The 12,514-nt window shown below is 43.8% G+C and overlaps 2 protein-coding genes across 2 annotated transcripts; one reads left to right on the top strand and one right to left on the bottom strand.

Annotated features, from left to right (window-relative positions):
* Positions 1–262: 262 nt before the first annotated feature.
* Positions 263–1,747, top strand: LOC311271613 (uncharacterized protein). The gene is made up of 2 exons (XM_084377366.1): positions 263–335; positions 1,089–1,747. Exons 1-2 carry the CDS (start codon positions 272–274, stop codon positions 1,604–1,606), a joined length of 582 nt encoding a protein of 193 aa, XP_084233492.1. The 5' UTR covers positions 263–271; the 3' UTR covers positions 1,607–1,747.
* Positions 1,748–3,004: 1,257 nt separating this feature from the next.
* Positions 3,005–11,821, bottom strand: gnpat2 (glyceronephosphate O-acyltransferase 2). Its single transcript, XM_084377048.1, has 16 exons — positions 11,705–11,821; positions 10,038–10,238; positions 9,765–9,941; positions 9,532–9,661; positions 9,284–9,411; positions 9,122–9,197; positions 8,843–8,994; positions 8,500–8,630; positions 7,856–8,097; positions 6,636–6,893; positions 6,464–6,543; positions 6,119–6,259; positions 5,071–5,170; positions 4,893–4,986; positions 3,878–3,939; positions 3,005–3,688 (listed from the first exon to the last, which is right to left on the bottom strand). Exons 1-16 carry the CDS (start codon positions 11,714–11,716, stop codon positions 3,636–3,638), a joined length of 2,037 nt encoding a protein of 678 aa, XP_084233174.1. The 5' UTR covers positions 11,717–11,821; the 3' UTR covers positions 3,005–3,635.
* Between the last annotated feature and the right edge of the window lie 693 nt (positions 11,822–12,514).

The raw sequence follows: 12,514 nt of genomic DNA, 5'->3' as shown, positions 1-12,514 counted from the left end.
AATGTTTGCTTTCCTGAAGCACAGAAGTGTCAATAGGTGCAGTAGGTTACAGAGTCTGCTGCTCTTAATGCGCCTGTCGACACCTCAGATGCACTTTCAAGGTGTTCCGCAGAGGCTGCAGCACTCCGACACCTGCGGAGGGAGAATGCGACGACTTAATGTGCAGGTATTAGCTGCGTAAAGACAGGGCAGGGCTTGGCCAGATCATAACTTGGGATTTTCCCTGCTTTCTTTCTTTTCGTTGCCGGGCCCAGGACAGGGGGGAGGCTACATGGATTGGTGGACGTCGCTGGCAGCGAGTATTGCCCTGCTGTGGATTTTCTGCTTTATAGACGGTAAGAGGAAATTTTGTTTGGTGGAGATCTGGGAGGTTTTCAGGAAGTTTGTGGCAGAGGGATTTTACATTATGGCGGAGACACCTGACATAGGAAATACAGCTATTTATCTCTCTGCGTAAAATGTAAGAAAGGCTGTCTACTGTGTCTCTTGGTGGATGAAACATATGTGTCTTTGCTTACAGTTTTGCAAATAATTCATTATCAATCAGGCTAGAATCAAAGATTGAAAGACGCACTGGGACATCTTGGATCAGGAATTATTAGACATACTCTGCCATTTGACGCACAAGTGTGCTTCAGAATGAAAAGCTTTAGACATTATGTTTTGTAGAGTAAGTCTGTGGGTAAGGAGGCCTAATTTAATGTATGATTCGTAAAGTCTTGTTTCTTTTAAAACGGGTTTTTGAGGACGCATTTTTGAGACCAATTACTCTACAGGTCCTTAGGCTTAATTGTCTAAAGGTATACTCTTTACAAAAGTGAAACTTCAGTAGAAAGAAATATAATTTAACCTAATGGATTTTGGATATTGGTTATCTATTCAGAGTCTGGGTCTCGTGCTGAAGGCCGCGCGTAATGACGCGCCGGGCCCCCCGCTGTGCGCTCGGATCAGCTGACAGACTTCACCGCCGCCCACATTGCTGGAGCGCAAACTTTAATCCAGTGGCAGACGCTGTTTGTAATGGTTGCTGACATTAGCCACGGTGTTAAATTAGACTCCAGCTGACCCCGTTACCCTCTTATCTCCAGGCAATGCCGTGCTTGAGCTGCGGCTGCTCTTCCACGCTCTCACCAAAGCTGCTTGCCACCTGTACCTGGCCCTGCTCCCGCTGCGCCGAGCCGCCACCCACTTCGCCGACTGCGCGAGGTACCTGATCAACCATGCCCAGCAGACCCCCTCTCCCCACGGCTACCACCACCAGAGCCAGCCGCTGGCCAGGAAAGGCACGCTGCACCTCCTGGAGGGCATGTGCGTGGTGTGCGAGACGGTGCCCAACCTGATGGGCGCGGCGCTCAGCGTGGGCGCCGCCTTCTGCCACATGATGCAGGGAGCTTTCTACGTCCTGGCGGCCACGCTGCGCACCATCCAGATCAACCTCTTCTCCCAAATGAACGGCGAGAAGGACAGATGGGACAAAGAGCGGCACAGAGCCAAGGAGAGCGAGAAGAAGCTGAATTCTAAAGTGTTGGAATACATCTCGGTGTTCTGTCAAGACCCTGTCAGCGCTTTACGCATTAAAGTTGACGTACCACCTGTCTATAGATAATCTGTGTCCATGTATAACAATATCCAGATTAAATGGCACATAAGAGGCCTTCTTCTAACTGCTGAGGGGTGTTACAGGTGCAGGCGGAGATGACAGGAGGTTGAACTCTGACCTCTGGTTGCCACCCACTGTTGTTGAGGGAATAGAAGCAACACAACAGATATTTAAAGAATGAAAAATTCAAGAATCTATGGTGCATTTTGTTACATTTGTTTTACATTTATTGTAAAGAAGTTAAAATAAATGTCTCAAACTTACAAAACTTCACATCTTTGATGGGTTATGGTATTTTACATTGTTATGGTATTTAGGTTTTTATCGGTAAATTAAAGGTGCAGTACGTAAGAAGTGCCCCACCTGTCGGATTCATAGTCCAAACAAACGGGGCAGCATTTCACCAGGGTAACCGCTAACTATTGCTAACTGTAGCTGGCGGTAGCTAGTAAACTCAGTCAGCCGTGCAGTTAGCAGTCATATTAGCTGACTGAAGTTGTTTACTATCGGACAATCACCTCTTGAGGTACCAACTGGCTCCGGGCTAGCTGGTTAGCATGCTAAGGTCAATGGGTATCTCTGCAACACAATACATAGACGTCCTCAACATAACGTCAAAACTGTTATTTCTTCATATTCTGTTGCTAATTTTAGTTAATTTCTGAATGTTTAAACAAAAATTCTTACATATTGGACCTTAATGTACATACAATCGGTAACATTTTATAATCATCGTTAATTAAAGGTAAGTTTACAGTTAATTAAACTTTAATCCAAAAGTTATTTCACTGTTAACAAACATCGAAGAGCTTTATAAACAATTTCTTGAGCAATTGTTTGTTGTAAAAATTGCAACTGATGTTTATAAACCTTTACAATTGCTTAATGAACAGTTTATAAAGCATGTTATTATTATTATTACTAACAGTGAAATAACTATAAAAGAAGACCTATTATGCTTTTATGTTTTTTTCCTTTCCTTCAGTTTGTTCGCCAACGGGAGCTCCTCTCTCCCACAGAAAACACTGCTCCTGAAACGCCTCGTCAGTAGTCCCGCCTTTAATTTCTATGACTTCTTGACATCACATGACGTCACCATGTCACATATTTGCATAATTTATGCCTATATTCATAAGAGAAGTGAAGCTAACTGGAAGCTTAAAACGCGATAGAGCCGACCAGAGACATGAGGAGCGAGCTGGCTCAGGCGTGTGTGAGGTGACCAATCAGAGCAGACTGGGTATTCCGGGGGGGCCTTAAAGAGACAGGAGCTTAAACTTCACGTTTCAGGGGAATAAGTGCTGCAGTATGAGAAAACTGAAGCGTGTTTTGAGCATTAAAGCATGTAAACCTATTCTAGTAGTAACCAAAAATAAAATGATGGACCTGAAAATGAGCATAATGTCTCCTTCAACTAAAGTTTATTCAACTATAAATACAACATATATTAACAATGTTTATTACAAAGTGTTACCATACAATCAAAAGTGTCATTATTCAGTGTTAGTTACTAATTGCACTTATTATTCCTGAAATCAAGCTGAATTTAACTGAATTGTTCATTCACTCAGTTGATTAAAGATATCACCCAGCTATACATCTATACAGAAAAACATACTAACACAATATAACTGATTAACGTACAGTAATGGTTCAGTATCTTGAGCCACAGGCATCACGAGTGCATCAGTCATATATACGTCTTTCTTCATCAACCAGTTCTGATTATAGCAATCAGCAATACTGTAACCTTTAGGCCACCGTGTCAGGTGTTTGTAGCTTTATCTTAGCACGGACACCAAGAGATTAAGGTAAAAAACGTAGAGAGTGGCGCGCCGCCAGGTTAAGTCAGACCGCCGGCGTCCAGGATAGAAAGTATTTTGTCTGAGTGCAGAATTAAGGTGCTGCAGTTCGACTGACGGCTGCATGAAGGCACAGAGAGGAGAAGAAGTAAAGTGGGGAAGGAAGGCCGGGTTCACAGAGGGGTTAACAGAACTGTGAGCTGATGATGGAGATGGATCCGTTCCAACGGAGACTAAAGTCTTGCGTCAGGTGGAGTCTGGAGCATCTGGGGAGGGATTTTCCCAGCTACAGCGAGAGAGGAAAAGGAAAAGAAATCCCCTCAGGATTTGTTGGCAGCCGAACACAAGCAAGGGCAAAAACAAAATCTCAGACACATGGCAAGGTTATTTAAGTATGAGCGTTTTAACGGCTGCAGGGCGACTTGGATCAAAGGTTTCATCTATAAATAATAACAGACGCTTTATCACAACTTACAGAGTACGTCTCCGATTCTTCTGACAGCTGCTTTGTCCACTTTGTGTTCGTTCTGCTCAGACCTGAGATGAGAAAACACAGTGCTGAGATGTAACTGTAGTATAAGTACAGTACTCAAGTACAAATATGAGGTAGTTCATTGAGTCTTTTCTTTTCCGTGCTAGTTTTTGCTTCTACTCCACGACATTTTGGATGGACTTTTTACTTCACTACATTTATGCAACAGCTTTAGTTACAGTTTACGATCAGTTTTTAATTGGACAACATGTAAGCTGATACCAATATATCTGTGATACACCATTAACAGCCAATATGGTTGTACTGGTCAGGTTCTAGTTTCAGCCCTATAATAATTGTTCAAAATGAGCTCAACCAACTACAACACTAAAATTCTGCTTTTACATTAATACATGACTAGTAATAATGTAATGATATAATATATAACAGTATAACAGTCTCAGGGGACATTTTTCAGTGCCGAGTCCTTTACCTTTTAATACGTTTTTGTGTTATTAAGTACATTTTCCTGATATATATTTACATACTTTCACCTAAATAACATTTTCAATGTAGGACTTGAACTTGTACTAGAGTATTTCTCATGTGAGGTGTCAGTACTTTTACTTAAAGCTAAGACGAGGAATTTTAATTTTCTGGCAATCTGCCATCAAAGATAATTAGAATTTTTATGACTTCCTTGATCCTCGATAAGTGAGAACCCGACCAGGTGAAAGGCATTAAGAATAATTATTAAACAGAAATAGCCTTTCTTCTCATCTGGATTGATTATGTAGGTCATTTGGAGGCATCAATATTAAGTTCAGACCGTTTAAACCAGATAAAAGTTCCTGTAGTATGTTTGAATAAAGGATCTGAATACCTCCTGCATCGTGCAAGCAGACAGATTAACCGAACAAGTGTCAGTTTGGCATCAGAAATACAGACAGCTTATCCATCACCACAGAAAATGAGCTTAAAACCAAACAGACTTGCAGGGGCTAATCTCGTTACTCACGCCCTCAACTTTGTCACCGTCTCCAGCCTCCGCAGAGCCGACAGGACGTTTTTCTGCATGTCTGAGGACAGGGCCTCGTAGGTGTGAAGCTCACCTGAAACGCACAGAGACGACGGCGGTGAAAGCTGATATGAAGGTCGGAGATGACTCTAGAGGTCAGAGGTCGTTTCTGTTGTACCTGAGAGGATGAGATCTGTCGCCAAGTTTCTCACAGCAGGCTGGAACTGTTTCTCAGAGAACACATGGACTCCCTCTTCACAGAGGTACCTGAACATCACCTGGACGTAACAGAAGAACATAAACCACCTATATTTACTGTTTCAAATAAGACATTGGAGTTAGAGATGAAGTTGTTCTGACTGAGGACTTGAGGAAACGCTGTCGTAGCAACTTGTCAACTAGGTAGCCACCACTTTATGCATACCCTGCTTTATCTTCTATTTTACTCTAAATGGGACCATAATTTACTAAATGAACATCATGCTGTATTAAAGAGGAGTTGAAACTAGAGCTTGAGACCATAAACTCATCAGGAAACTGTTTACTGAGGCAAAAAATCAAGTTAGAAGTGGGATCATTTTCTCATAACTTGCATACCATCAGACTTCTTTTGAAACCAGTGGAGTCACCCCCTGCAGGTCATTAGAAATATTGTAGGTTTTAGACACCTCTAGTTTGGCTTCACTTTTCAGACCCGGAAGCTCCGTACATATTTTATACGGTCCATCATTATCATATTAATCATTTTTAGTTTGAAATTAAATAATTATTTCGGGGTAATGTTTTGGAAAATTATTTGGAGATTACAGCTCTGTAAAATAAGGAGCTGAAGATTGATTTTCCAACACGAGGATCTCGATTCTGCTTCAGTGCTTATCTTATCTTACACTACCAGGAATAAGATTCTGTTGGAGAAATGCTGAATTATTTGTCTATTCATTCATTACTGTCGACCTGAACTGCTCACATTTAAAGATGCTCGTCTAAAAATACCAGAATCAGCTAAAATCAGTACAAAGTGTTCTACTGGAGAATGCAAACTACCCAAGGGCTGCTGAAAAGACATCATGACCTCAGTGTCTTCAGTGGAACTAAATACCTAATAAGTGTGTGGCGTAATCACTGACATCTGTATTCAAATGAATCCCAACTTTTGACAGAGAAACCTGGACTTTAGCTGGTGTGTTGTGCGTTATCACAATCCGAGGAGGCAAAAGTCAAAGGACCTGATAAGAGTCTATGAAGGGTTGTAGAAGAGCCTGCAGGAAGGATAACACCTCCAGCCCCGTGTCTGACGCCTTCACTTCCTGCTGACTGACGTGGACCGCTCCACATTTCTTCAGGAGGAAACACGCCTCTTCAAAGTCCTGAGTAATGAAAACAGACATCAGCAGGCAGATAAACATAACATCAACAACATATGCAGGTTGCACACATCTTTGCAAGCTGTGGTCACGTTTAGCACTTCACATTTTATTCCCAAGATTTCTTCGACAGGTTTAAAGGAACAATAATCCTCTTTATAATCTTTGTCCTGAGACGCCCTGAGCCCTGAAAGATGAGATCATTACCTGCGATGACTTTCCCGGAATGAAGATGAATTCGTTGGAGAAGACGTCCTGGAGGAAGCAGAAGAAGGCGAAGAGCTCATCTGTGAACAGAACAGTGGATCACAATTAAGCAAGAGGACAGCGGATTATTTCCTTAAGGACAGAGTTAGTTGAAGAATATGTCACGTCTAACCTCTCTGCGTGCTCTTTGTGATCTGTATGGCTGTCGCGAGCATGGCAGGACGTAGGAAAACGTGCACGGACTGATTCCTGTAGGAGGCCAGCATCAGCATGGCCGCCGCCATCTTGGCCACACCCTCCTCCGGGCTGATGGGATGTTTCCTCGCAGGCTCGTCCTCCTGAACCAGGAAGACGCGTCCCGCTTTACGGTGGACTGCGGAGCGATGAATGGCCATGTTGGATGACATCACATCCGAGTCAGGGACGTGTCCTGCAGGAAAAGGTCTCCACGTTATGGAGTTCTGAGTTTTAGGGGCTTGCATCGACCTCAGATCAGTTTCTATTTGTTCATGTGTGTGTTTGTGTGCATGCGTGTGTCTGCACACACACCTGAGACCTGTGAAGCGAGACAGTTCAGTGGGGTCCTCTTAGGATAAGTTACTTACAGTGCATTAATCCACTGAACATCTCCTAAGTGAATCTGAACACTTGTGCCAACACACATTCATCTAATCTGTCTGATCTACCGCAGACGGGGTCGGAGGAGTCTTCAGTGTCCCCAGGTGAGAGGGAAACACACTCAGTTACAAGTACATTTACTCAAGTACTGCGCTTAAAAAGGCAGATCGATTCGTCAGATGCGGTTTGTAAACATTTTAAGTTGGCTCCTCCTCGCCGGCTCCACCGCACCTGAAGCGCATGCCCAATGAGCGCTTACGGTCTGGCACCTGGTTGCCCTCACACCGTACAGGTGTGCTGTTATTGGCTGGAGGCCTCACGCTCACTGCTGTTTTATGATGTTTTCTGATAAACTACCCAACATTTTATACAAGCAGGACCGGATCAAATAGAAAGATTTCAAAGGGCGGACTGATATTTTTCTGCATTGTGTCCTTTTACTTTTAAAACTTTAAGTTCATTTTCCTGATTATACTTATAACTATACTTTAATTCTAATGAAGTATTTCTACTGTTTCGTATTAGTACTTTTACTTAAGTAAAGGATCTGAATACATCCACCTGTGTCAGGTACCTTTCTGCATTACCTGAGTCTGCTTCACTCATAATGTAATATGCAAATGCCACCTGCTGGTCATTCAAGGGAAAAGAAATCTCATAAAAGGCCCAATGAAAGGAGAAAACTCAAGACTGGTGCAGCTGCAGCCGGACCAAATTTAGTTTAGACACAATATTTCCAGTAAATATATCAAATCCAATCATCCTGTCACCCACCAGGCCAGTTCAGACGAGCCCCAAAGTCCAGCGCCAGCTTCCTGAGCCAGAGGGTTTTTTCTGTGAGCTGATGCCACAGCAGGCCTTCCTCTGATAAGACTGTGGCAGGAGCCTGGAGCAACAGGCAGGCCATCAGAGACCAGGGGCTGATCAGAGAGCCCTCCTCTTGGATCCGTACCATCAGATGAGCCAGCCAACTCACACAGTCCTGAGCCTCTTCACTGGGCTTCTGGGGGAGGTCTCTGTGAATAGATGTAAAGGCAGAGAGGAGGAGGAGGAGGAGGAGGAGGAGGGGGTGAGCAGGACAATACATGACTGCGGGGCTGTAGCTAGTACTGAGGACACTGACGTCATGCTTTTTGGTTGTATTTCTGCAAATTTGGAGGTTTATCATGACTTAAAGAGGAGTTTACATTGGTCTGCTGTATTGTGTAAAACTTTTAAAGGCTTATTTGTATATTTTTAGACTAATTTGACTTCATTTGACAGAAAAACTTAAATAAATGTAATTATAATGAAAAAAGCTTAAGGTGCAATATGTAAAACATTAAAAAATTAACTCAAATTCTCAGCCAAACTACAGCCCTGTTTAACTTTGAGAGATATGTAAAATAAAATGATAAGATGTTTTCTTTTTCTTCCACCTTGGTATGAGGTTGTACTGGCTGCGGTTTATCCTGCCCTCACACAGCTGCCGGACCGACAGGGGACGACCAAAGTTCACATGCATGCTGCCGTAATCCTCCTGGAGCACTTTGCTCGCCTTCAGCAGACCCTGCAGAGAACGAGCAACGCTGGGGGATGAAGCGCGAGCCAGGAATAATCAGCTTTATTCAAACATGAACCCCTCTGACCTCCACAAATGAGTTAATGAGGTTAGAAATTAAAAAAAATGTTGTTTGCAAATACAAAGAAATGGATGAAATGCATTTAACACACAACATGTTGGTGGAGGAGTGATGGAGGGGTAGTGTGACCGGGACGTACCATGGTGCTTTCTTTGGGTTTGGGGATACCCAGCAACTCGTGGGCGAGCAGCGACTCCTCCAGCACCCGGTCGTAGCTGATGCTGATGGGGACCAGCGCGATGTCATACACCTCACCTTTAAAGTATGGCTCCAGCACCATGTGCATCATACCTGCAGACACAGGCGGATACTGTAAAAAGTGCAATGCATGAGCAGATGCAGGGGCAGAAAATACCTAAAATACACCACAAGGCCCCAAAACAATCACATACTGCACACACATTAACACAACACTTACCGAATTTGGGTGTCAAAGACTTCAGTGTGCGACTCCGCAGGCCTTCCACATAAAACTCCACGGGAGCGAATCCTCTCTACACAAAACACATCAAACAGTCTTAACTTGGCAAATGTGGATTGTGTGAATTTCAAAAAAAGGGATGATGTGGCAGATTATTACCCTGACAATAGTTTTGACGTATTCTGACAGCACCGCCCAGTACAGTTTGTCAGAGCCGATGGCACGTCGGATAAAGAAAGCTCCGGAGCGGCGCAGTATCTCTCCGACCAGCTTCATCCCTGCGAGAGCTTCATGGCAGAGAGGAGGGGGAATAAACAGAGGGAGGGAGAAGTGAGCGTCATGGCATTTTGGACAAGAGATGTTTTTATCCATAACGTTCTGCTGTTTTAATTATTATAGATACTTGCGAATTCCTGCAGCAATAACAGGTACGGGGATGTCGTAGCTGAACATGATGTAGGAGATAGCCAAGAAGTCCATGTAGCTCCTGTGATTGGGCATCAGGATCACAGGACTCTCCTGAATGGCTTGTTGGAGCTGCAAGGTGACGGAAACAGAGACATCAAGCATTTTATCAATAGCATATGTTGTAACGTGCTGCTGTTCAGACTGCAGTACTGAGTGGTACTCTGGTTCTGACCGCGTTGAGTCCCTCCATGTTGACAAAGACGCTGCTGAAGAGTCTCTTGAACACCTTGCCGAGTACGTAGGCCATCAGCCTGACGAAGCCCAGCTGCAGGTTTTGAGACATTTCCTCCAAAATCCCTCGGGCGTCCTCTCTCACCTCGTCCACCGATGACCCCGTCTCCATGGCGATCTGTCGAGGAATGCAGGAAAAAAAAACCCACCCCATGTGACAACAGTGTGAAACTTCTTCAATACATCTTTTTTTTCTAATCCCGCCCGGTCCCACCTCCTTGGCCATGTAGCGTAGATACTGGGACTCCAGCACGGCATTGTTGAGGTCAGTCGTGGAGCAGGACAGGGCTCCTTTGTAGGGGTGAGGGCTGAAGGTCCTGAGGGAAAAGCCAATATCACTGCTGCTCCTCCTCTCCCCCAGCATATCCACAAACTCCTCCTCATCGTCCAGGCCCGCGCTGCCTGAATCCCTGTACTGGAGGAAGAAGACAAGCTCATGTTAAAAGGGCACTGAGGTGAGATAAGAACAGAAAGACTGGAACAGAAACAGATGGATAGATTAGAAAAACATCTTCCATGGGGTGTGGCTGAGGTATGTGAGAGGAGAGGAAGCGAAAGAGAAAATAAAATACATTCTGGGGGGTTACCAGCTACTGCAACCAAGCAGAGCACAACACCGTGCATGTAATCAATCTCAATAACTGAGAGAGAGAGTAAGTGAACATGAGGGTTCGACAGGTCGTAAAAACAGTGGGGAAATTAATTAAGCAGACACAAAAACAAACATGTGAAACAAACTGTGCTCATTTCAAATTTAAAGCCCCCCTCCACATCCCTACACTCCTATTTTAACTGCGTTATTAAGTCGCCAAAAAAGAGACAAAACACGCAATAAAAGAATGAAACATGAATTGGTGATTTTGCCGAACATAAAAAAAGGGGGCATCCTCCATCATCCTCCCTCAAATGGCGTAAGGCATAGTCATGGATTCTGGATTTTTCAATTAGAGAGAAGAAGTAGATGTACGATACGATACGATACAATACGACACAATGTGATACGATACGATACGATACAATACGACACGATGTGATACGATACAATACGATACGATACGATGTGATACGATACGTTACGAATGGATACCCCATAATAAAAAACACCATGCACAATCCCTTCAGCCTCAAGCAGCTTTTTTTTTAAAGTTTGATAGAGGTAGACACAAGTGAATTTTTAAAACAGTTGAGTTTACAGTGGGGGGACTGTCTCTGTATCGTCTGCCACTGGGCGAGAGCTCATATTCTGTGTGGAGGATACGTGATGGGTCGGCCGATATCCTCTGAGCTCGCTTGAGAGCAGACTGTTCCTATATGGACTATCTTTTAAGACATTTTTGTACAAATTATTACTCAAACAAACTGTTGTAGTGCACGTTATGTTGCTGCCGGACAGAGAGCGGTAGATAACACATGATAAAGTGCCCTCCAGGGTGCCCTTTCTGTGTGCTGGTGCCCTTTCTTATGTTTTTTCCGCCCCTGCTCCTCAAACACCAGGAGGCTCATCATCCACTTATCAACAGAAACAGCACTCATTACCCGCATGCTGCTGTACTCTGACCCTCTGATGCTGGCTGGCGACACAGCAACAGTTAATATGCGTCTAAGTAGGCCAAAGTTTGTGCAGCTAATAACGCCTCTGCTCCGTGTGCACCATGTACAGCTACACAATATCGACAGCGAACACATCACGTACACTTCTCTCATTCAGTCTCGATGTGAGCACTTGCACATACTTCCTATTCTGCATCGTTAACTTTTTAAAGCCTCTATAAACTATGCGTAAAAGAACAAAAGCGCCAAAGCGGACTGCCAGGACGCAACAAGTGTCCAGGGTGAGAACAAACTCAGATCAACAGCTGCAGACTGCTTGTGTTGACTTACCGTCTCCGTCATTCTTCTCGGGGACAAACACAAAACCCTCGCAGGTGTCCGTCCTCATCGGCTTTCGTTTTCCGGACTCCAACGCTGCCTTCGGTGCGCCCTGCGTGGAGCGCAGCACCCCGGGGCCCAGGCCAATGGAGACGCTGCGTTTAGGAACCTCCTCCTGCATTTTGTATGAGCGGCCCTCTGCTCTGTAGTAACCCCCTGAAGCTGTACTGCAGGATGGAGAGAGTGGTGAGGAGGAACAGCCGACTGTCTGAACAAACAGACGACCAAACTGTGACAGTTTCTGTTTCTGTTCTGGTAAATTAATAATCTGGTTTATTTCTTTTACCCCGAAGATATGTGGATAACATGATCGATTATATATTCATTCATGAAAAACGGCTTTAATTGCAGTGTATCCAGGCACAAACACATAAAAAGTGCTTTCTATGGAAGGTAAAACATGACAACGTTAAATAAATACATGCTAAATAGTCCCCTGTGTGCTTTTATAAGACATGTGTACTAGTTACACTTTAAATCTGGGTCACATCATACAACAAGTTTAATTTCAAACAGGGTTTGAGACTGAATGGTGACAATGTTTTGTTAATTATTGTTTTTCAGACCAAGAGCAAACTTTCTACCTCTGGGTCAAAATGACCCAGTGTTCAAACACAAACAAACACAACAGGGCCGAAGCCTTATCTTAGTACACCTGCCCTTTTAACACTTCTTCTTGTGTTTAAATATATATATTTTTTCTATCTATCATCACATCAGCTTGAGTTACTTTGGTACTATTGTTACAGTTATCACATTAAT

The sequence above is a fragment of the Pagrus pagrus genome, assembly GCF_965226575.1.
Source record: "Pagrus pagrus genome assembly, chromosome: 16".
Classification (NCBI taxonomy): Eukaryota; Metazoa; Chordata; class Actinopteri; order Spariformes; family Sparidae; genus Pagrus; species Pagrus pagrus.
Note: the sequence above shows the minus strand (reverse complement) of the source record. Positions and strands in the feature narration are given on the sequence as shown.